Below are 25,004 nucleotides of genomic sequence, written 5' to 3'. Positions count from 1 at the left end.
TTCTGGTTTATGAGTGTTGGATGTGTCTGGAGATGCGTGTGAGAATAAAAGGATCCCAGAGTATGTATACACTAAAATTTGACACACATTTATATTTACACACACTAAAAGATATAGATACAGTATACACACACACACACACGTACAGCCAATATTAGCACTATAATGTCTTTCTGTCACATCACTTTGTATCCTACTTTGATATTGCATTCCTGCTCCAAGCAATGAATTTTCGGCATTTTCCAAACTAATAATTTGTGTTTACGAGTAATCTTCAATAGGAATGTGATAATTTGTGGTAGTAAAGTATGAGTATTGCTGGCAGTTTGTTTGGGACCCTCCTGGAGGGCATGCATTTCACAAGACAATCCCAATTATCATAATGAAGCACTACAAGACTAAAATGCTAAGGTCATCTGCATTCCAAGGAAGTAGCGATCAATGTAAATCGTTTCCAAATGGTACAGGAAAATTCTTAGATAAGAAGATTTCCACAGTCGGCTGGGAAAGCGCAGAGTCCTACACAAGTGTCCAATACACAAGTCACCGAAATGATGCATAATCGGACGGGTGATAAACCTTTACTTTCGAAGAAAAGAAAAAAGTTGGTGAAAGAATATGGTTCAGAATTTAGCGTTCAGAATTGGCTTGTGTGCGTTTCTAGAAGTAAATTAGATTGGGAGCGGAGGCAGGGACACGACTGATGCAAATAGTGATAATCTGTGCGGTGTTACAGGGGATTTACACCACCTGATTTGCTGCATCAAATAGACGCCGATCTGATTAGACAGGCCGACCGCAAGTCACACGTGCACAGAAAGATCACATCATAGATCCCTCTATGGGGAAAGCACAGGTCTACTCTACATTGGACAATGCTCTGCTGAACATTAACCCCTTAGTGACAGAGCCAATTTGGTACTTAATGACCGAGCCAATTTTTGCAATTCTGACCACTGTCACTTTATGAGGTTATAACTCTGGAACGCTTCAACGGATCCCGCTGATTCTGAGATTGTTTTTTCGTGACATATTGTACTTCATGTTAGTGGTAACATTTCTTCGATATTACTTGCGATTATTTATGAAAAAAACGGAAATATGGCGAAAATTTTTAAAATTTTGCAATTTTCAAACTTTGTATTTTTATGCCCTTAAATCAGAGAGATATGTCACGAAAAATAGTTAATAAATAACATTTCCCACATGTCTACTTTACATCAGCACAATTTTGGAAACAAAATTTTTTTTTGTTAGGGAGTTATAAGGGTTAAAAGTTGACCAGCAATTTCTCATTTTAACAACACCATTTTTTTTTTAGGGACCACATCACATTTGAAGTCATTTTGAGGGGTCTATATGATAGAAAATAATGAAGTGTGACACCATTCTAAAAACTACACCCCTCAAGGTTCTCAAAACCACATTCAAGAAGTTTATTAACCCTTTACGTGCTTCACAGGAACTGAAACAATGTGGAAGGAAAAAATGAACATTTAACTTTTTTTTGCAAACATCTTAATTCAGAACCATTTTTTTTATTTTCACAAGTGTAAAAACAGAAATGTAACCATAAATTTTGTTATGCATTTTCTCCTGAATACTCCAATACCCCATATGTGGGGGTAAACCACTGTTTGGGCGCACCGCAGAGCTTGGAAGTGAAGGAGCGCCGTTTTACTTTTTCAATGTAGAATTGGCTGGAATTGAGATTGGACGCCATGTCGCGTTTGGAGAGCCCCTGATGTGCCTAAACAGTGGAAACCCCCCACAAGTGACACCATTTTGGAAACTAGACCCCTTAAGGAACTTATCTAGATGTGTGGCGAGCACTTTGAACCCCCATGTGCTTCACAGAAGTTTATAACGTAGAGCCGTGAAAAAAAAAAAAAAAAAATAGCATTTTTTCTACAAAAATGATCTTTTTGCCCACAAATTTTTATTTTCACAAGGGTAACAGGAGAAATTAGACCACAAAAGTTGTTGTGCAATTTCTCCTGAGTACGTCGATACCCAATATGTGGGGGTAAACCACTGTCTGGGCGCACGGCAGAGCTTGGAAGAGAAGGAGTGCCGTTTTACTTTTTCAATGTAGAATTGGCTGGAATTGAGATCGGACGCCATGTCGCGTTTGGAGAGCCCCTGATGTGCCTAAACAGTAGAAATCCCCCACAAGTGACCCCATTTTGGAAACTAGACCCCCCATGGAACTTATCTAGATGTGTGGTGAGAACCTTGAATGCCCAAGTGCTTCACAGAAGTTTATAATGCAGAGCCGTGAAAATAAAAAATATTTTTTTTTCCACAAAAAAGATATTGTAGCCCCCAAGTTTTTATTTTTACAAGGGTAACAAGAGAAATTGGACCCCAAAAGTTGTTGTCCAATTTGTCTTGAGTATGCTGGTACCCCATATGTGGGGGTAAACCACTGTTTGGGCGCACGGCAGAGCTCGGAAGGAAGGAGCGCCGTTTTGGAATGCAGACTTTGATAGAATGGTCTGCGGGTATTATGTTGCATTTGCAGAGCCCCTGATGTACCTAACCAGTAGAAACCCTCCACAAGTGACCCCATTTTGGAAACTAGACCCCCAAGGAACTTATCTAGATGTGTGGTGAGAACTTTGAATGCCCAAGTGCTTCACAGAAGTTTAGAATGCAGAGTCGTGAAAATAAAAAATATTTTCTTTTTCACAAAAAAGATTTTGTAGCCCCCAAGTTTTTATTTTCACAAGGGTAACAGGAGAAATTGGACTGCAATAGTTGTTGTCCAATTTATCCCGAGTACGCTAATGTGCCATATGTGGGGGTAAACCACTGTTTGGGCGCACGGCAGAGCTCGGAAGGGAAGGAGCGCCTTTTTGGAATGCAGACTTTAATAGAATGGTCTGTGGGCATTATGTTGCGATTGCAGAGCCCCTGATATACCTAAACTGTAGTAACCCCCCACAAGTGACCCCATTTTGGAAACTAGACCCCCCAAGGAACTTATCTAGATGTGTGGTGAGAACTTTGAATGCCCAAGTGCTTCACAGAAGTTTAGAATGCAGAGTCGTGAAAATAAAAAATATTTTTTTTTTCACAAAAAAGATTTTGTAGCCCCCAAGTTTTTATTTTCACAAGGGTAACAAGAGAAATTGGACCCCAGAAGTTGTTGTCCAATTTATCCCGAGTACGCTGATGCCCCATATGTGGGGGTAACCCACTGTTTGGGCGCACGGCAGAGCTCAGAAGGGAGGGAGCACCATTTGACTTTTTGAGCGCAAAATTGGCTGTCGTGTTTGGAGACCCCCTGATGTACCTAAACAGTGGAAACCCCCCAATTCTAGCTCCAACCCCTAACCCTAATCCCAACCTGATCCATAATCCTAATCACTAACCCTAACCATAATCACAACCCTTACCCCAAAACAACCCTAATGTCAACCCTAACCATAACCCTAATCAAAACCCTAAATCCAACACACCCCTAATCCTAATCTCAACCCTAACCTCAAACCTAACCCTAATCCCAATACACCCCTAATCACAACCCTAACCTTAACCCTAATCCCAAACCTAACCCTAATCCCAAGCGTAACCCTAATGCCAACCCTAACCCTAATACCAACCCTAATCCAAACCCTAAACCTAATCCCAGCTCTAACCCTAACTTTAGCCCCAACCCTAACCCTAGCCCTAAGGCTACTTTCACACTTGCGTTGTTTGGCATTCCGTCGCAATCCGTCGTTTTGGACAAGAAACGGATCCTGCAAATGTGCCCGCAAGATGCGTTTTTTGCCCATAGTATTGCCGACGGATCGTGACGGATGGCCACACGTCGCGTCCGTCGTGCACTGGATCAGTTGTGTTTTGGCGGAGCGTCGGCACAAAAAAACGTTCAATGAAACGTTTTTTTGTACGTCGCATCCGCCATTTCTGACCGCGCATGCGTGGCCGTAACTCCGCCCCCTCCTCCCCAGGACATAGATTGGGCAGCGGATGCGTTGAAAAACTACAGCTGCTGCCCACGTTGTGCACAATTTTCACAACGTGCGTCGGTATGTCGGGCCGACGCATTGCGACGGCCCCGTACCGACGTAAGTGTGAAAGAAGCCTAACCCTAAATTTAGCCCCAACCCTAACCCTAAATTTAGCCCCAACCCTAACCCTAAATTTAGCCCCAACCCTAGCCCTAACCCTACCCCTACCCCTAACCTAACCCTACCCCTAACCCTACCCCTAACCTAACCCTACCCCTAACCCTAGCCGTAACCCTACCCCTAACCTAACCCTAGCCCTAACCCTACCCCTAACCTAACCCTAGCCCTAACCCTAACCCTACCCCTAACCCTACCCCTAACCCTACCCCTAACCCTACCCCTAACCCTAACCCTACCCCTAACCGCTGTTCTCCTGCCGGCCGGCAGATGGAGACAGATGGCGGGCGCACTGGGCATGCGTCCGCCATGTTCTTCTGCCGGCGGCCAGGAGGAGCAGCAAGAGGATCCAGGGACCTAGGTGAGTATGCTAGGGTCCCCGAATCCCCCTATTTCTCTGTCCTCTGATGTGCGATCACATCAGAGGACAGAGAATTACACTTTACTTTTTTTTTTTTTTTTTTTTGCGGTCGCCGGTAAACAGTTAATTACCGGCGATCGCAAAACAGGGGTCGCTAAAACCGACCCCCGATCATGCTCTTTGGGGTCTCGGCTACCCCAGGCAGCCGAGACCCCAAAGATTCTCCCGGTGCCGGCCGGCGGGCGCACTGCGCATGCGCCCGCCATTTTGAAGATGGCGGCGCCCACCGGGAGACACGAGGAGCATCGGGGGAGCTAGGTGAGTATTGGGGGGCCACCTGGGACCCCTTTTCTCTGTCCTCCGATGTGCGATCACATCGGAGGACAGAGAAATTAAAAAGAGATCGCTTTTTTTTTTTTTTTTTTTTTTTTTGCGATCGCCGGTAAACGGTTAATTACCGGCGATCGCAAATGCGAATCATGTTCTCTGGGGTCTCGGCTACCCTCGGCAGCCGAGACCCCGGAGAAAATCGGCCTGTGGGGGGCGCTATACACTTTTTCCACAGCGCCGTTAATTAACGGCGCTGTGGTTTAAGTACCCTTAGCGGCCGCCGTTAAAAGGCGTATCGGCGGTCGCTAAGGGGTTAAAGACAAGCCAGCCAAAAGATCATTTCATCTGATAAATAAGCAGCTTTGCACCGTAGTCAGGTGTTCAAAAGCTGAAAACCTGTTTACAATGCACGACTATGGGGGCAAGGGGAAAAAAAAAAAAAAAAAAAGTTTAAAAATTGCGCAGTGCACCCTTACGAATGGGTAGGCATTACGTACACAGCTGTAAAAAAAAAATAATTTTTTTTGTTCCAGAAATTGGGAGGAAAGCAAGCGCACTTATTAAAGAGCAGCACATTTCTTAGCGCAAAGATAGATTATGTGGATTACCATCGGTGTTAGCTGAAGAGTTGAGTGAATTTTTCAAAATTCGGTTCCGATTACAAATCGGCGGCGAATATTGTATTTGCAATATGCGCCAGACGTGATTGGAATCAATGGGAGTAGAAATTACCGAAACGGTTTGGAATCGATCGTCAAACAAATAGGTTACGAATACGGCAGATTCAGATTCGGCCACCTATTTCCGAACATATTCGCTCAACTACTGATCAAATAAAATAGCAAATACTCCTCAAGACAATACTTACTTCTAGAACTGCAAGTAATGCGACCGCTTCCTTCTCCCAAACATGTGCAATCCACCATCATCCATCCCTGGTAAGGCTTCTCCCAGGTCTGGCCCACCACATAAGATGTGCCCGCCGTATTATCGTAACATCTCTCAGCTATACAAACAAAAATGACAATTTAGACATTTACTTATCAATTAAACATTCCTTAAAAATGGGTGAAAATATGCAATTTAAAAAAAAAAACGTCTGACCCAGCAGTGCTGTAATCACTGTAGAACACAGTGGTAAACCCCCATTCTGATTAGAAGGAACGGTTTATTAATATATTATTGCTTTTAAAATAAAATATATATATATTTATTTTTTTGCAACTTTTTTTTTCAGTGTAACCCATGTATATATCCCCTATTCTTACCTACGGGTTTACATGTCCATTCTCCTTTGTTATTACCAAGGCATACACACTCCAACATGTAGCCGCCAGTTTCATGAGGTCTGCGCCAGTTGTCTCCAATCTTGTAGGACTGGCCACCCTCGTGACAGCGGTCTGCAAGGAAACTTCAGTTAGATGTGCACCGACAATTCCTTGCACCAGGGAAGACCGTATTAGTAGTTATCGGGGGATGTGCTTTCAGAAATGGTGACAATCAAAATGAATAGGAAGATAAAAACAGTCAGACATAATTTACTCATAGTTTGTAAGCTTACGAGCAGGGCCCTCACTCCTCTTGGTATCTGTTTTGAACTGTATTTCTGTTATGCTGTAATGTCTATTGTATGTACAAGTCCCCTCTATAATTTGTAAAGCGCTGCGGAATATGTTGGCGCTATATAAATAAAAATTATTATTATTATTATTATTATTACTACAGTAACCAGTGTAATTAGAATAAGTTAATGCAATTTTGTCTCATCTTTGTTTATTTGGCGCCAAAAAATAAATCAATCAGTTTTAGAGACAGACTCATAGCTTTTAATGGGAAATCAAAATGACATTCATCTGGCTGCTAAAAGTAATAAATGCTTCCATAATTGCCTACACGTCTTTAAACCGTTTACAGGCAGGAGCCACTTGCACGTTAGCCCCGTTGAATGAACCTAATCCAGGTGTGGACCCCCAGAGGAATCCAGTCTGCAGATTCCAGGGAACTAAAAGGTACCGTCACACTCAGCAACGAGAACGACAACGATCCGTGACGTTGCAGCGTCCTGGATAGCGATCTCGTTGTGTTTGACACGCAGCAGCGATCTGGATCCCGCTGTGATATCGCTGGTTGGAGCTAGAAGTCCAGAACTTTATTTAGTCGTCAGGTCGGCGTGTATCGTCATGTTTGACATCAAAAGCAACGATGCCAGCAATGTTTTACATGGAGCTAACAACCAGCTACGATAAGTGAGTCGCCGTTACGTCACTGGATCGCTCCTGCATCGTTCTGGAGTTGCCGTGTTTGACGTCTCTACAGCGACGCTGCAGCGATCGGCTCGTTGTCTATATCGCTGCAGCATCGCTGAGTGTGACGGTACCTTTACACTACATTTTTTATTTGCTATTACGTTACATTTGCCATTTTCACACTTTGCAGTGTTGCAGCTTTTTTTAAATGCAACTTTTTTTAAATTCAAATTTTAATCTGCGTTTTACAGTACCAGCAAAGTCTACGAGTTTTCAGAAATCATACACAGCTTGGTTTATTTTCTTAATGGATTTGGAAAACTACAGTATGTCACTTTTTTCACGGCATTTGCAGCATTTTTTCACCCATAGGAAACAATGGATGAGCGCAAAGAAAAAAGCAGGTCTACGTTGTGGTTGCATTTTTGGTGCAAAAACCATAGGAAGTTAAAACTGGCTTTTTTGTCAAGAGACCACTAAATTTTATCAACATGCACAAGAGACAACAAAAAGAACAGTAAAAAATGATTGTTGTAGGCAGCTTTGAACACAATGTAAGAACATCGTCTTGACGTGCTCATAGTCTCCAACTACATAAGTCGCGGGATATTGAATATTATTAATAGATCCCCAGACTGAGGAAGGAAAAAACAAAAACAAACTGCATCATACTACAAGGCCACATTCACACGTTCAGTACTTTTTACCTTTGTATTTGTAAGCCAAAACCGAGAGGAAAAAGTATAATATAAATATACCTTCCTGGCTGTGATTTAAACAGACATTAGAGAGCCATCCCCCTATAGTGAACATCTGGTGTCAGCACTTGACTTATCACAGTAACACCTTCATGCCCATGGCTATACAAGGGGAAATTTGCAAGTGTCACAGGAATACCTTTACATGTATTTGCATGCAGCCAGAGGAACAAATGGTTCATTATCAGCAACCCATGCAAAGGAAAGCAAAAAAAAAAAAAAAAAACATTGGGCTGTCTGTAGAGTAGAAAAGGCCATTACTTGCAATGGTGCAGCTGATCCTTCCTCGCCCGGCTCCGATGCAGGTACAGTCCCAGATCATGTTGTCTTTTGGTCGCTCATAGGTTTGGCCAACACGATACGTTCCACCGGTGTACTTGTCAAAGCAAGTTTCTTCAGCTGTTTAGGAAAAGGACCATATCATGTAGTGTTGCAAGTTACCATGCATTCTATCTAACAATTTCAAGGAAGAACGAAGGGGATGCAATTTTCAAACATAGACCAACGCCATTTTGTAACAGAAGAGCATCTCCTAATTCGAAGGCTGCCTTCTTAATTGCAGGTGTATTTTCGCTCACTTTAGATAAGCAGGTTACACTTTAGAGAAAAAAAATAAAAAAATGGCTTGTTTACATAAACCTATAGACCCTCATGGCCATCACCCATGCAAACCCAAAAGGCAGATTTTGTTGCATACTTACCTTCTGGTTTGCTCTCACAATTGAAGCCTTTACCACCTCCATAGCAGGTACACACCAACATGTTGCCCAGGTAAGTCCGTTCCCACTGCTGTCCAATATTATAATACTGTCCATTGTCATGACATCCCCCTGCAGAATAAAGTTACATTAATTTATTTTGTGATTTATAACCAAGTTCAGTACGCTACATACATACATGAGTCATACGCAACTCTACTGACATATATTATGTCTGGCGCAGAAATTTTCTGGACGCTTCATACAGTCCTGCCGAATATAATTGCCATATGTAGAATGAACTTAGACAATGCGCTTGAAATACTCAAAACCCTACAATGGAACAAGGATGTAAGGGCTTGTGCAGATGACCGTAGTTTCAGCCCGAGCGCAAGCCGTCAAAACTTTGGATCTCACTTGGACCATTGTTATTCAATGAAACAGTGCATGTCTGATTTTGTCCTCAGACCAAGTGGTCAGAGGAAAAGAATAGGAGAAAAACAAAACCGCGTAGCATGCACAATTGGCCTCTGAAGGCACTCGTCCATTCGAGTACTTTGGTCTGTCAAAACATTGGATCTCACTTGGAGCATTGTTATTCAATAAGACCATGCATGTCTGATTTTGTCCTTGGACCAAGTGGTCAGATGGAAAGAAGAAAAAGAAAAAAGGAGAAAAACAAACTGCGTAGAATGCACAATTGGCCTCAGATGCCACTTGCCCATTCGGGTCTTTGGTTCCGTGGAAAACATTGGACCACACTTGGATGAAAGCCAAGGTTAGTTCAATCTTTGCGGGAAGACTGAACTCTCCGCATCCTACAAAACTGATCAGAGAGCGATTTACCATCTTCAGACGGTACTCGCTGATAGAGAACATGCTGTCGTCTGCACCTGCCCTAACAAAGCACATTTTAATCTGGAAGCCACATTAGTTGCAAATTCCAGAAACAATGCATATAAAGGATTGACAACTACAGAGGATTTTTTCAACATGGCAGCCACAATGCCGCCATAACGAACTCTGCAAACGTGCAATTTTACTGCAAACTGGTGCAAGCTTCAGGTTGGTGGTTGAAGGCTAAGGCATATGGTTTTTCATGTAAAACGCTGCAGCCATTTTATTACCCATTACCTTGACTATTGTGCAATTTGGCATTTTTCCACCGCCATGTGCTCGGATCAGTCATTATGGAGTTATAGCGTATACGATGGGGTTACTAACAAGCATGATCATGTGAATTGGGCAAGTCCTTTATCTACAGATCTGAAAATTCGAGGTATGGTGTAATATGAAACAGGTACGCATGGTCGTCCACGCAATCAAGCACATGAATCTACAGACCCTAATCCTTGGGCCCCGGCTCTCTGTAAGGTCATGTCTGGTATGTTGACGGAGCTCAAATGAATCTCCTCAGACATCGGCATTTGATCCCAGCTGAATATATAACCTCGTATATTCAGATCACAGTCATCTGTATTTTATTAGCACACCGACATTACACATTGCAAGACGACTTCAGTTTCACCAGATTTATGAACTCTTATTAAACCAGAAATCCATTCATATCTAAAATAAATGTGTGTTAAAACCTGACATTACGATGCAGGTGAAATATTCTGGAATTTAGTCTCGGCACTTCCGAAAAAAAATCACTTTTTTCACATAACTTTTACAAGATACAAAACTTGACTTGTTAACCGTCAGGGTACGTGCACATGGTGTCCTTCAGGTGGGTCCTCTCAGGAACTGGCCCACAAAAAAAAGTGCCAAAGAAACGATCAAAAGAATTAATATATGCAGTGCAATTTCAAAATGGCTTGCTAAGCACATGTTCAGATTTTATGAGCTTCTTCTAACCCACTTGGAAGCCTGAAGCGGTTGAAAGAAGTGATCAGACCATTCTCAGGTGTTTGGCAAGCCATTCACCATTTATACATGCAAAAAAAAAAGTTTTAGGAAAAACATTGCCCGTCGTTTTCCAAAGCGTCTTCTGCTGCTGGAAAAACACTCACAAATGTATCATCATGCAAAACCATACCAATGGGACAAGGGGGTGTTGTAAACTAATAATTGCCAATTACTTGCTGGTTCATGGACAATATTACTAAAGCATCACAAAGACCCAAAGCAAAAGACACAATGCTATACAGCGTCCTTTCAAGCAATTTTTTTTTTTTTTTTTTTTAAACGCAACTAAATAAATAATGCCCGTTTCAATGAAATTATAAGCCCATGGTGCCAAAACTACAATGAAGATCTGCATTGAAATATAGGAATTGTAAGATTAATGCCTCCAACATGCCAGCTTACCTCTGGAGAAGAAAGGAATGGGCATGCTTAAAACTTAATTCGACCAATCTCCCTTTCATCCTGATATTTACCAACAAAAGACTACCGGAAAGCCATTTTCACATGAGATAGTGACCAGATCTGGACTACACAAGTCATGTGTATAGCCAGATTTACTCATCTGTGTCCATGATAAGATCTTAGCAGCCATCCTTCTTTCCAGAACATCACTGCTGGTCAGAGTGGTAAGGATCTGCCGAACAATTGGTATAAACAAAAATGTACAGAATCCTATAGTGGTTTTATTTTTCAGAATCCTATAGGAAATTTTAAAGGAAGGGAGGATCAAAGATTTATCTTTACCCATAGCATTTTTTTCATACAAGAAGAAATGCAAAGTACAAAGAAAGAAGAACTAAATGGTACAAGCCATCATCCAGAACAATCAGCTGTCCTTCTATACACCATAAATCTGACCTCGGACATTTTCAATTCTACAGCGCAAAAGTAACTTTGCCCGATTTCAACATTACATTTCTCTGACTGGCACATTGGATCTTTAAAAGAATAAATAAATTGTTTAATGAGGAACCAGTGACCGTACAGTCATACCACTGGTTCCATATAAAAATGTCCTGACCGGTTCACTTTAAATAATTTATAAGTTTGCCATTTTTGTAACAAATTAGAACAATTTGCTGCTTATAAACTAATCTTCAATTGTGAAAGAATAATCCAAATAAGCAAAGATTAAAAAATAACTAAAGACATTGGTCTTGATAAATTTGGACCAGAGTTCTTCACACTGGTCTTGTTGATTTATTAAGAGGCCTACTAATGAATTAGGCAGGTCACAAAACAGGTCGTCGCCATCGCTATACCCACTCCGCTCTGGGACTGGTACAGTGGCTCAGTGGTTAGCACTGCTGCCTTGCAGAGCTGAGGTCCTGGGTCCTCAATCCCACCAATGACATCTGCAAGGAGTTTGTATGTTCTCCCCATATTTGTGTGGGTTTCCTCAGATTTCCTTCCTTACTCCAAAGACATAATGATAGGTAATTTAGATTATGAGTCCCAAGAGGGACAGGGATGACAATGTCTGTAAAGTGCTGGGGAATTAATGGCGCTGTATAAGCAAAGCATAATAAATGATAATCATTGCTCTTCACGAAACATATGGCGTCACTTTGTGCTGTCTGACCTCATTTTCGGCAGTGCCCGTGGTCTTGAGGTGGACAAAAAAGTTGATAGAGTGCATTTTTTGAGCTCACCTCAAGAAGACAGACACTGCCAAAAATTAGGTAACTCAGAACACAAAGTGACTCAGTCTGCTTCATTGAAGACAAAGGCCCATGTTGGTGGATATGCCAGAATTCGTTTTTTCCAGGGCTTTACACAGAAGCCCTTTGGATGACATTAAAGGGAACCTATATAGTACAAGAAGTCTAGCACTCAACTTCAGTAACCGTAGAAACGATTTATTGGTAGCACAAGAAACGTTTCAGTCCCTTGGGACTTTTATCAGTCACGTGCTTATGAGGGCCGTTATGGCCAATAATCTAGAGTTGAACACAACGTAAATGAACGCCGTGTCTGAAGGCGGCTCTCCTTCCCTCTCCCTTCAGTCTTCACAGCTACGGGTGTGTTTTCCTGTAGGTGGTCATTATCGCCTCTGTGCTCCAGCTCTTATTTCCGCCCCCATTTCGGCTATTTGGGGCGTTCTACGTATGCGCCATTTTCATTTACGTTGTGTTCAACTCTAGATTATTGGCCATAACGGCCCTCATAAGCACGTGACTGATGAAAGTCCCAAGGGACTGAAACGTTTCTTGTGCTACCAATAAATCGTTTCTACGGTTACTGAAGTTGAGTGCTAGACTTCTTGTACTATATATATTGATGGTTTGGGAACCTAAGTCTTAGCACCTATTTGTAGCAGTGCACACGGTGTTTTCTCTTCACATTAAAGGGAACCTGTCACCCCCAAAATCAAAGGTGAGCCAAGTCCACCGGCATCAGGGGCTTATCTACAGCATTCTGTAATGCTGTAGATAAGCCCCCAATGTAACCTGAAAGATGAGAAAAAGAGGTTATATTATACTCATCCAGGGGCGGTCCCGCTGCGATCCGGTCCGATGGGCGCCACAGTCCGGGGCCTCCCATCTTCTTATGACGACGTCCTCTTCTTGTCTTCACGCTGCGGCTCCGGCGTACTTTGCCCTGTTGAGGGCAGAGGAAAGTACTGCAGTGCGCAGGCTATGGGAAAGGTCAGAGAGGCCCAGCACCTGCGCACTGCAGTGCTCTGCCCTCAACAGGGCAGACAAAGTACACCTGCACCGAAGCGTGAAGACAAGAAGAGGACGTCATCCTATGAAGATAGGAGGCCTCGAACCACGATGCCCATCGGACCGCCCAGGCGAGTATAATCTAACCTCTTGTTCTCACCTTTCAGGTTACATCGGGGGCTTATCTACAGCATTACAGAATGCTGTAGATAAGCCCCTGATGCCGGTGGGCTTAGCTCACCTTCGATTTTTGGGGTGACAGGTTCCCTTTAATTCTGGCCGCTTTAAGAACTTGCAGGAATTTTTTATTCTGAGGCTACAAAAATTGGAATCGATTGAGATAAATTATAAAAATTGCTATGTAGGTCAACAATGTATTGATACTAAACCATCATTTTTTTACTCCACCCTGAATAAGAGATTATGACTTGTACTGTAGTTGCCTATTACTTTAGGACATATCCCTCTCCTAGTGTATCCTCATCCATCCCCTGCAGACTGAGCCCTCGCGGGCAGGGTCCTCTGTCTCCTTCTGTACCTGCTAGTGCCTTGTATTGAAGACACAAAAACGCACAGAGAGGTCAAAAATAGAGTCACAGTAAATAAGCAAATGCTAGTCAAAAAATGAAAAAAAAACAAAAAAACAGGGTATTTAGTTACTTTTTTTTGCAAAAAAATGTATTATGTTAAGCTGCTCCACCAATCGCCAAGGTATACACATAATAGAGCAGTCCTATCTAATGTATATAATCCCTATCTGATGTATTTAAAAACCTGATCATCTGTATAGTACCTATATAAGCAGGGTTCAGAGAGAAAAAATATACAGTGGGGCAAAAAAGTATTTAGTCAGTCAGCAATAGTGCAAGTTCCACCACTTAAAAAGATGAGAGACGTCTGTAATTTACATCATAGGGAGACCTCAACTATGGGAGACAAACTGAGAAAAAAAAATCCAGAGAATCACATTGTCTGTTTTTTTAACATTTTATTTGCATATTATGGTGGAAAATAAGTATTTGGTCAGAAACAAAATTTCATCTCAATACTTTGTAATATATCCTTTGTTGGCAATGACAGAGGTCAAACGTTTTCTGTAAGTCTTCACAAGGTTGCCACACACTGTTGTTGGTATGTTGGCCCATTCCTCCATGCAGATCTCCTCTAGAGCAGTGATGTTTTTGGCTTTTCGCTTGGCAACACGGACTTTCAACTCTCTCCAAAGGTTTTCTATAGGGTTGTGATCTGGAGACTGGCTAGGCCACTCCAGGACCTTGAAATGCTTCTTACGAAGCCACTCCTTCGTTGCCCTGGCGGTGTGCTTTGGATCTTTGTCATGTTGAAAGACCCAGCCACGTTTCATCTTCAATGTCCTTGCTGATGGAAGGAGGTTTGCACTCAAAATCTCACGATACATGGCCCCATTCATTCTTTCATGTACCCGAATCAGTCGTCCTGGCCCCTTTGCAGAGAAACAGCCCCAAAGCATGATGTTTCCACCACCATGCTTTACAGTAGGTATGGTGTTTGATGGATGCAACTCAGTATTCTTTTTCCTCCAAACACGACAAGTTGTGTTTCTACCAAACAGTTCCAGTTTGGTTTCATCAGACCATAGGACATTCTCCCAAAACTCCTATGGATCATCCAAATGCTCTCTAGCAAACTTCAGACGGGCCCGGACATGTACTGGCTTAAGCAGTGGGACACGTCTGGCACTGCAGGATCTGAGTCCATGGTGGCGTAGTGTGTTACTTATGGTAGGCCTTGTTACATTGGTCCCAGCTCTCTGCAGTTCATTCACTAGGTCCCCCCGCGTGGTTCTGGGATTTTTGCTCACCATTCTTGTGATCACTCTGACCCCACGGGGTGGGATTTTGCATGGAGCCCCAGATCGAGGGAGATTATCAGTGGTCTTGTATGTCTTCCATTTTCTAATTATTGCTCCCACTGTTGATTTCTTCACTCCAAGCTGGTTGGCTATTGCAGATTCAGTCTTCCCAGCCTGGTGCAGGGCTACAATTTTGTTTCTGGTGTCCTTTGACAGCTCTTTGGTCTTCACCATAGTGGAGTTTGGAGTCAGACTGTTTGAGGGTGTGCACAGGTGTCTTTTTATACTGATAACAAGTTTAAACAGGTGCCATTACTACAGGTAATGAGTGGAGGAAAGAGGAGACTCTTAAAGAAGAAGTTACAGGTCTGTGAGAGCCAGAAATCTTGATTGTTTGTTTCTGACCAAATACTTATTTTCCACCATAATATGCAAAAAAAATAATAAAAAAACAGACAATGTGATTTTCTGGATTTTTTTTTCTCAGTTTGTCTCCCATAGTTGAGGTCTACCTATGACGTAAATTACAGACGCCTCTCATCTTTTTAAGTGGTGGAACTTGCACTATTGCTGACTGACTAAATACTTTTTTGCCCCACTGTACATGTGGACATGCAGGATGGAATAGCTACAATGCAAATGACCCACAGACTTGTTCACTATGCAGGTGGCCCATGTGTTTTTGGTTCTATAATTGTTCTCTTGTTTCTACAAGACTGGGCAGTTCACCACTCCTCTGTGGGTCATTTGCATTGTAGCTGTTCCATCCTGCATGTCCACATGTATATTTTTTCTCTCTGAACCCTGCTTATACAGGTACTATACAGATGATCAGGTTTTTAAATACATCAGATAGGGATTATATACATTAGATAGAACTGTTCTATTATGGGTATACCTTGGCGATTGGTGGAGCAGCTTAGTATACATTTTTTTGCAAAAAACCGTATTAACTAAATACCCTGTATTTTTTTTTTTTTTCATTTTTTGACTAGCACTTGCTTATTTACTGTGACTTTTTTTTTACAACAGAGTATTTTTGACCTCTCTGTGCGTTTTTGTGTCTTCAAGTTCTTTGGTGGTGTGAACAGGTTTCTACAGACTTGTTCACTATGCAAGTAGCCCATGTGTTTTTGGTTCTATAGTGCCTTGTATTGCTCATGCTTATTATACTTGTCTATATTTGACCACTCTTCACATGTAAAGCGCCATGGAATAAATGGCGCTAAAAAAAGTGTATAATAATAATAATAACAACATATAAAAGAGGTGACAAACACAGAACTAGGAGAACAAAGGGAAGACCTGGAATCACAGGACTTGCTCTGTAATTACATCTTAAACTGCCTTATAAAAAGGCACAAAAGGAGGAGACGGAGGCTGCACTTTATACTAAGCTTCAGGCCATACAAAGTAAATGGCAGGACAGAGGACAAAGCAGGCTATGATGTTAGCCACCGCAGGCATTGTCTCGACCATTGTTCAGCATTTACTAGGACTTTTGGAGATTATATCTTACATTAGGTCTCGCCTACCCACTAGAAACCAATGTTCTAAAAAAGCAAAGCAGCATAAAATACACATGCCATCATTTATAATAGAAATACGATAATATTTTGATACACAAGCTAATTAGCCATCCAGCATTACATGGAGAACAATCACACTTCACAAATGTGTGTTATAACAAGTAAACCGCAGGGAACGTGCCAACAATTCTGTGCCAGACAGATAAAAACCATACATGAGTAGTTAAATCTATTTCTAACCCATCATGGTCACAAGTGGCAGAACAGAGACACTTCATAACACTTCATAAAAGATAAGTGGCTGGAGCATGAAGGATTTGGCTACTATATAATGCATTATTATCCACTTCTTTGAATAAAAGCTTGTTTTTCTTTCCCCTTTGTCTTCGCAAACCTTGTTGTAGAATAAATGGTGGAATTTTTGGATAAAGTATAATGGCCATTTAGAGCTCGTAATTGGCAGTTTAGGTTTGAGCCATTCTGGCAGGTCAATTAGAGAAGCCATAAAAGAAAGATCCAAGAGTCAAAACCCTACGGTCACTTGCACACGTTGAGTATTTGGTGAGTCTTTGTAAGTCAAAACCAGGAGTAGAACAGTCAGAAGAAAAAAGTATAATAGAAACACGTCACCACTTCTGTATTTTTTATCCTCGTCTGGTTTTGGCTTAGAAATACCGAGGTCACAAACTCAAACACGCAATGTGTGCGCATGGCCTTAGAGGGCTCCAACCCTGGGAATATAAAGCGAAGGCGAGGCAGCATGAGCATGGCCATTCTTCGTTGAAAAGAAATTACATGAAAGCTTCAGGTTTCCAAAACACCAACATAATTCCATGGAAGCAACTTCATCATACACCAAAGCATGCTCCATCAAGGTGCGGCATGGCCTGCTGCTCTTCTTTGGAGGCCTTTTTTTGGCACAGGAAACATAAATATTAGACTACTTCAACCTTCCATGGAATGTATCTGTTTTTCGGAACTGATCCTTTGAAGCCAGAGACACAAATGTTGGCAAAACCCTACACCCTCCCATTAAGGTGTCAATCTTTCGCTCATTACACAAGTATTCTTCAGTGCCCTAGACAAACACAAGGACACCTTATAGGACTAATGGGAGCAGATGGTCATTTGCACATCTGACCTAAAAGATCCCTGTGATTTAGGGTACCGTCACACAGTGCAATTTTCATCGCTACGACGGTACGATCCGTGACGCTCCAGCGTCGTAACAATATCGCTCCAGCGTCGTAGACTGCTGTCACACTTTGCAATCTACGACGCTGGAGCGATAATTTCATGACGTATGTGCGATGTAGAAGCCGTTGGTTACTATGCGCACATCGTATACGATACATGTTACACCATGCGATCATGCCGCCACAGCGGGACACTAGACGACGAAAGAAAGTTTCAAACGATCTGCTACGACGTACGATTCTCAGCGGGGTCCCTGATCGCAGGAGCGTGTCAGACACTGCGATATCGTAACTATATCGCTCGAACGTCACAAATCGTGCCCTCGTAGCGATCAAAATTGCACTGTGTGACGGTACCCTTACTCTTGTTGACCGTGAAAGCTGAGGCTACCTTGAGAAAAGAAAATGAAGTTATCCCCAGGATAAGATAAGGATAAGTCCATCTCACTATAAGGTGCGGGGGAAAACCCAACAGCAAGTCTTCAGTCTCCTGCAGCGCCACCACTGGTGAAAAAAAAAAAATCACCACACGCCTCACATTGGGATCAATGGGTTGTCCATGTAAATACCAGTTGTTTTGGGTCCTGCAAAGTGTAACACAATCTTTCCTATCACTCTAGGTACCAGATGAGGGTCCAGATTTTACAACTAGGTTAATTTAAAATAGAAGTTTTATGGTAAAACCTACAATCCAGGTCAGACAAGGAGTAGAGAGTAGATGTACAAAATCCATGGCAGTATCTACAGAAACTAAAACAAGGAATACTTCCATTTAAGGTCAGAAGTGGAGAAAACTTTAGATCTACCAGTTTTTGGGGTTTCATGCATATCAGATATGCCTCATGTATTCTAAAAAGTACCATGTACAACTTCAAACACTTAGCAACAAAGGCAAACAGAAATAAAGCAAGAAACCACACAAATGTGCCATTAACACATGCATGCCAAGACAACAGCTAATAATCCTGTAACCCAACAAGAGGGGCACCAAAAACAGATTGGCTTTCAATAAACTGAAGGTGGCACATTTAACACCAGGTTTTACAATTGCTAAAAATAATCGCTGGATCCAATTAGAACAAGTACAAAGGGACAAGCCAAGGTTGTCCACATGAAAATTCGTCTGTGCATAAAACTCAACAGCTGATAATGTAAACCAAAGCAGAGAAACCCCATAGATTAGAATACATTATTAAGACATTTTTTTAGAACAGAAGAAAATGTTCTATAATTGGGATTTTTTTTCTATCCGTTCTAAAAACCGACCTCATAATCCGTGAAGGATCTCTGCTTCCCCTAGCATAACTGAAGAAACGGATCACTAATTCCATTTACCCCATCCTAAAACAGTGTACAAACGGGGATGTTACAGCAGCGGGTTTTTATTTTTACCGCTGAAGTGATGTCATTAATCCAAGTTCCCCGCTTCTAGTCTTATACTTAAAAGCTGCGGTCTTCTGTCATCAGTGACGCTCTGGTTGGTCTTCAGCAGTTTGTGATCCGCTGGATCGCTCCAGTGTTTGATGGGTGATCCAGATGTCACAACTCACGAGTGTATGAGAGCCAGAGTGAGCTTCTCATAGACTTACATTGAGAGCTTATGACTGGTGGTGCGGAACTGGAGCGGCTCTGGGAAGAGCGGAAGACCGCAGATGGCAAGTAAGACTAGGGGCAGGGAAGCTGGATTAGTAGCCCCGTTCCAGCATGCTTTAAAAAAAAAAAAAAATACTGTAATTGTGCTTTAACAGAGACTAAAGCCCCCCATACACATTGACCGCACCCACCGATATCGATGGGATCAGACAACAGTCTGTATGGGGGCACTCACCAACTGGTTTTTGGGGGAGATGTTTGGGCATGTTCAGTTTTGCACTGCTGAACACTGGAGGAAAGACAACTGAAAAGATGAAAGGGGCAAAGATGTTGTAGGGAGCACAGGAGAGCTCAACCAAACAAGCGCTCCGGTGTACGGGAGACAGCCAGAATGGCGGCCATTTAATATGTCTGTGGGGAGGGTGAAGCAAAAGCCTTTCAACTGTTTGTTTTATCAAAACGGAGATACAAACAACAAAAAATAACAAATAAAATAAAATAATCAGGTGGCGACAGCCCAGACCCCATCATTGAGTCACAAAGATTTTCGGATAGCCTGTACATTTTTACAGCTCACTACTAAAATCTCCTTGCTTCGAACAATAGTTTGGTCTGAGGCAGAGGAAATAACAGTCTGTCCAGAGACAAAACAAAGAACAGAGGTTTATTTAGAAAGTTTATATGTAATTACAATTAGGGGAAAAGTTCCAGGTGCGGCAGGAATACACAGTTATACAGTGGGCAGACATAGTAATTATGGGACCCCAGAGACCACCGCTCACACACCGAGGCATGTCACTAATATCGGACCCTGTAAAATGAAGAGTGCCCCCAATGAGTCTGACTATTCACAAAGGGGGAGGACAAATGGTTGGACACTGTAGCAGTTCTCCAGAGGCCACTGTGGGTTTTTTTAGGGGGATGGTGGGCACACAATAAGGTACTCCATAGACATTCATAGAAAACAACCCATAAAGTTAGGTGCCAGCTGCAGACTTCTAGGAACATTGGATCTACGCTCTGTGGACTTGTCTGGCCCATTGTTTCTCCAGATCGGATTATTTTCTGGTCTGATCACTTTACCCAAATATTAAAGTTGGCCACACACAGTAATATTGATCCCATATGATTATAGTCCTGGTTGAGAAGTGAAGACACAGCTGTCCCTTGTGGGGATCAATTTATCCCTCCCCACCCCAAAAAAAAGACACCTGATGGGGTGCAGGGTGCCCAGTGTATGGCCACCTAGAAATGATACCCGATGGGGTGCAGGTCGCCCAGTGTATAGCCACCTAAAAATAATACCAGATGGGGTGCAGGGTGCCCAGTGTATGACCACCTAAAAATGATACCCGATGGGGTGCAGGTCGCCCAGTGTATAGCCACCTAAAAATGATACCCGATGGGGTGCAGGTCGCCCAGTGTATGGCCACCTAGAAATGATACCCGATGGGGTGCAGGTCGCCCAGTGTATGGCCACCTAGAAATGATACCCGATGGGGTGCAGGTCGCCCAGTGTATGGCCACCTAAAAATAATACCAGATGGGGTGCAGGGTGCCCAGTGTATGACCACCTAAAAATAATACCAGATGGGGTGCAGGGTGCCCAGTATATGACCACCTAAAAATGATACCCGATGGGGTGCAGGTCGCCCAGTGTATGGCCACCTAAAAATAATACCAGATGGGGTGCAGGGTGCCCAGTGTATGACCACCTAAAAATAATACCAGATGGGGTGCAGGGTGCCCAGTATATGACCACCTAAAAATGATACCCGATGGGGTGCAGGTCGCCCAGTGTATGGCCACCTAAAAATAATACCAGATGGGGTGCAGGGTGCCCAGTGTATGACCACCTAAAAATAATACCAGATGGGGTGCAGGGTGCCCAGTATATGACCACCTAAAAATGATACCCGATGGGGTGCAGGTCGCCCAGTGTATGGCCACCTAAAAATGATACCCGATGGGGTGCAGGGTGCCCAGTGTATGGCCACCTAGAAATGATACCTGATGGGGTGCAGGTCGCCCAGTATATGGCCACCTAGAAATGATACCTGATGGGGTGCAGGGTGCCCAGTGTATGACCATCCCATAGTTAGCTGATACATCCCATAGTTAGCTGATACATCCCATAGTTAGCTGATACATCCCATAGTTAGCTGATACATCCCATAGTTAGCTGATACATCCCATAGTTAGCTGATACATCCCATAGTTAGCTGATACATCCCATAGTTAGCTGATGCATTACACAGACCACTGCCGACCGTGCACAAAACAAAGACATCACATGCGATCCTTACTCTGACTGGGGTCCGCGGCGACGATCGGTTGCAGCGGTAGCTGTTGCTGTGCCTGCCGGCGACTTTTGCTCCGCTCAGATGGCGCGGCTTGCACCGCAGCGGTAACGCACAGGGTGAGGAGCAGCCCGGTTAAGGGCCCCCGGGTCATCTTGATGGCGATGTAAGGAGACAGGTAATCAATGGTGTAGTTAGTAGCAGCCGGTCACTGGCGCATTTCCCAGGGCGAAGAGCTGAAGGAAAGAGCGAGCGAGGACACCGACAGCCAGAAGTAGGGCGGATGCGAAGCGGCGGCAGCGGGCAGATAGCGGCTCCGGCCGGCCAGTGATAGAGAGCGGAGAGCGGCCGCGCTGTATATATATACACACACTGCGGAGGAGAACCGGGGGCGCGCGCCAAACACACTGCGCTGCTACGATTGGTCTGTTCCAGGCGGTGTCGTCACCGGAGGGCGGAGTTTGTGTCCTCTATATAAGCGGTGGGAGGCGCGTAGAGCGCAGTGTGCCCGGTGCGGCTGGGAGAGGCGGTCATGAGGTGGTAGTGGTGCTGTGCACTCAGCGGCTCCAGTTATCGCTTTGTAGAGGAATGCTCGTCCATTTGCTTTATCTGTGGGTTTATTTCTCCCAGTGGTTTGGGATTGTTGTGTAAAGTCCGGATTATAATTGTCCAGGAAGGCTGAGAAGTCCCAGATTCGTTTTAGTACATATTTTTAATTTTTTTTATTTAAGTGTTCTGGCTCCTTCACTGAGAACCAGTTCAATGCTATAATTATTATTACAGACTGAACTGTGAGATTTACTCATTTGCCATGGTCAAGGCACTCTTTCAGCAAGCATGTGGTACATAATTAAAGGGGTTGTCCACCTACCCCCAGTCTGGGCTGTACTTATTATTTTGGGGGAATTTGTCACCAGGTTTTTGCTGCCCCATCAGAGTGAAGCAGGATGTGCATGGAGACCTTGGTCCCAGGAATTATCTTGGCTGCTGCAGTTTTGCTAAAAAATCACTGTTTCATCTTCTGCAGATGTAGTAGGTCTCTGAATGCTGAGCGCTCTATAACCCCACTCACACCACTGATTGGTAGCTGTCTGTCTACACTCTGCATAGGCAGAAAGCGGCAAAACAGTGGTGGGGTGTAGTCGTACTGAGCTCGTGAATATGGAGGACTACAGACAGTGGCATGTAAAAAAATTGGGCATCCCTGGTTCATAATTACTGTTATTGCGAATAATTAAAGGGAACCTGTCACCCCGTTTTTTGAGATTGAGCTATAAATACTGTTAAATAGGGCCTGCGCTGTGTGTTCCTGTAGTGTACCCCGATTCCCCACCTATGCTGAGATATAACTTACCAAAGTCGCCGTTTTCGCCTGTCAATCAGGCTGGTCAGGTCAGGAGGGCGTGGTGACATCGCTGGTTCTTCCTCAGCTTTACGTTGGTGGCGTAGTGGCGTAGTGGTGAACAAGCAGCGCGCGATCTGCGCTGTAATCCCTTGCATCGGTGGGGGCGGCCATCTTCCTGGGGCCGCGCGTGCGCAGATCGAGTGCTCTGCTGCACGGGGCTTCAGGAAAATGGCCGCGGGGTGCCGCGTGTGCGCATTAGAGATCGCGGCGGCCATTTTCCCAAAGCCGAGTTTGCATCTCGGCTTTGGGAAAATGGCCGCCGCGATCTCTAATGCGCACGCGCGGCATCCCGCGGCCATTTTCCTGAAGCCCCGTGCAGCAGAGCACTCGATCTGCGCACGCGCGGCCCCAGGAAGATGGCCGCCCCCACCGATGCAAGTGATTACAGCGCAGATCGCGCGCTGCTTGTTCACCACTACGCCACCAACGTAAAGCTGAGGAAGAACCAGCGATGTCACCACGCCCTCCTGACCTGACCAGCCTGATTGACAGGCGAAAACGGCGACTTTGGTAAGTTATATCTCAGCATAGGTGGGGAATCAGGGTACACTACATACACTATAGGAACACACAGCGCAGGCCCTATTTAACAGTATTTATAGTTCAATCTCAAAAAACGGGGGTGACAGGTTCCCTTTAAGCAAGTTGAAGATGAAATGATCTCTAAAAGGGCTGAAGTTAAAGATGACACATTTACTTTGTATTTTAGGAAATATTTTAGATATATTTTCTTCTTTTATATTTTAAAAAATTACAAACTGGGAAAATGGTCTGATGAAAAAGTTTGGACACCCAGCATGGTTAGTACCTAGTAGCACCCACTTTTGAAATTCACGGCTTGTAAATGCTTTTTGTAGGCCGAAGAATCTTTCATTTCTTGTTTGAGGGATTTTCATCCATTCCTCCTTGGAAAATTCTTCCAGTTCTGTGAGACTCCTGAGTCTTCTTGTATGCACTGCTATTTTGAGGTTTAGCCACAGATTTTCAATGATGTTCAGATCAGGGAACTGTGAGAGCCATTGTAAAATCTTCAGCTTGTGCCTTTGGAGGTAGTTTACTGTGGATGATAACATGTGTTTAGGATAATTATTAGTGATGAGCGAGTGTGCTCATTACTCAAGATTTCCGAGCATGCTCGGGTGTTCTGAGTATTTTAGGCATGCTCGTAGATTATGTTTGTGTCCCCGTAGCTGCATGATTTGTGGCTGCTAGACAGCCTGAATACATATGGGCAACCCCCACATGTATTCAGGTTGTCTAACAGCCGCAAATAATGCAGCTACGGGGACACAAACATAATCTCCGAGCATGCCTAAAATACTCAGAACACCCGAACATGCTCGGAAATCTTGAGTAACGAGCACACTCGCTCCTCACTAATAATTATCCATTTGTAGAAGCCATCCTCTTTACTACTTCAGCTTTTTTTTTTTTATAGATGATGATCTGTTTGCATCAAACCTCCTACTGCAACCTCCTACTCTCTGGCCTCCCTTCCAGCACTCTGGCACCACTCCAATCCATCTTAAACTCTGCTGCCCGACTAATCCACCTGTCTCCCCGTTATTCCCCAGCCTCCCCTCTCTGCCAGGCCCTTCACTGGCTTCCTATTGCCCAGAGGCTACAGTTCAAAACACTAACAATGACATACAAAGCCATTCACAATCTGACTCCTCCATACATTTGTGACATGGTCTCCCGCTACCTAACTACACGCAACCTTCGATCATCTCATGATCTCCTACTCTACTCCTCTCTCATCTCTTCCTCCCACAACCGCATCCAAGACTTCTCCCGTGCTTCCCCCATACTCTGGAACTCTCTACCCCAACACATCAGGCTCTCACCTACCACGGAAACCTTCAAAAGGAACCTGAAGACCCACCTCTTCCGACAAGCCTACAACCTGCAGTGATCCCCAGTCTACTGAAGCGCCACATGACCAGCTCTACCCTCACCCATCCCCTGTAGACTGTAGCCCTTGCGGGCAGGGTCCTCTCTCCTCCTGTACTTGTGTGTGCCTTGTTTTACTCATGTTTATTGT

General features: G+C 43.7%; 1 protein-coding gene across 7 annotated transcripts in view; it reads right to left on the bottom strand.

The window, feature by feature from the left end:
- The window catches only part of FN1 (fibronectin 1), an 81,559-nt gene extending 59,624 nt beyond the window's left edge, over positions 1-21,935 (bottom strand). For 4 of the 7 annotated variants that reach the window (XM_069733396.1, XM_069733397.1, XM_069733400.1 and 1 more), the window contains exons 1-5: positions 21,562-21,853; positions 8,533-8,661; positions 8,093-8,230; positions 6,096-6,227; positions 5,696-5,833 (exon numbers count right to left, since the gene is read on the bottom strand). In XM_069733396.1, the coding sequence (XP_069589497.1) occupies positions 5,696-5,833; positions 6,096-6,227; positions 8,093-8,230; positions 8,533-8,661; positions 21,562-21,709 (685 nt within the window). In that variant the 5' untranslated portion in view covers positions 21,710-21,853. Of the gene's footprint in view, positions 1-5,695; positions 5,834-6,095; positions 6,228-8,092; positions 8,231-8,532; positions 8,662-21,561 lie in introns of all 7 variants that reach the window. The other 3 variants (XM_069733401.1, XM_069733398.1, XM_069733403.1) reach the window with 3 other exon arrangements.
- Positions 21,936-25,004: the final 3,069 nt, after the last annotated feature.

This window comes from Ranitomeya imitator, chromosome 7, assembly GCF_032444005.1.
Source record: "Ranitomeya imitator isolate aRanImi1 chromosome 7, aRanImi1.pri, whole genome shotgun sequence".
NCBI lineage: Eukaryota > Metazoa > Chordata > Amphibia > Anura > Dendrobatidae > Ranitomeya > Ranitomeya imitator.
This window is presented reverse-complemented; position numbering and strand designations above follow the sequence as displayed.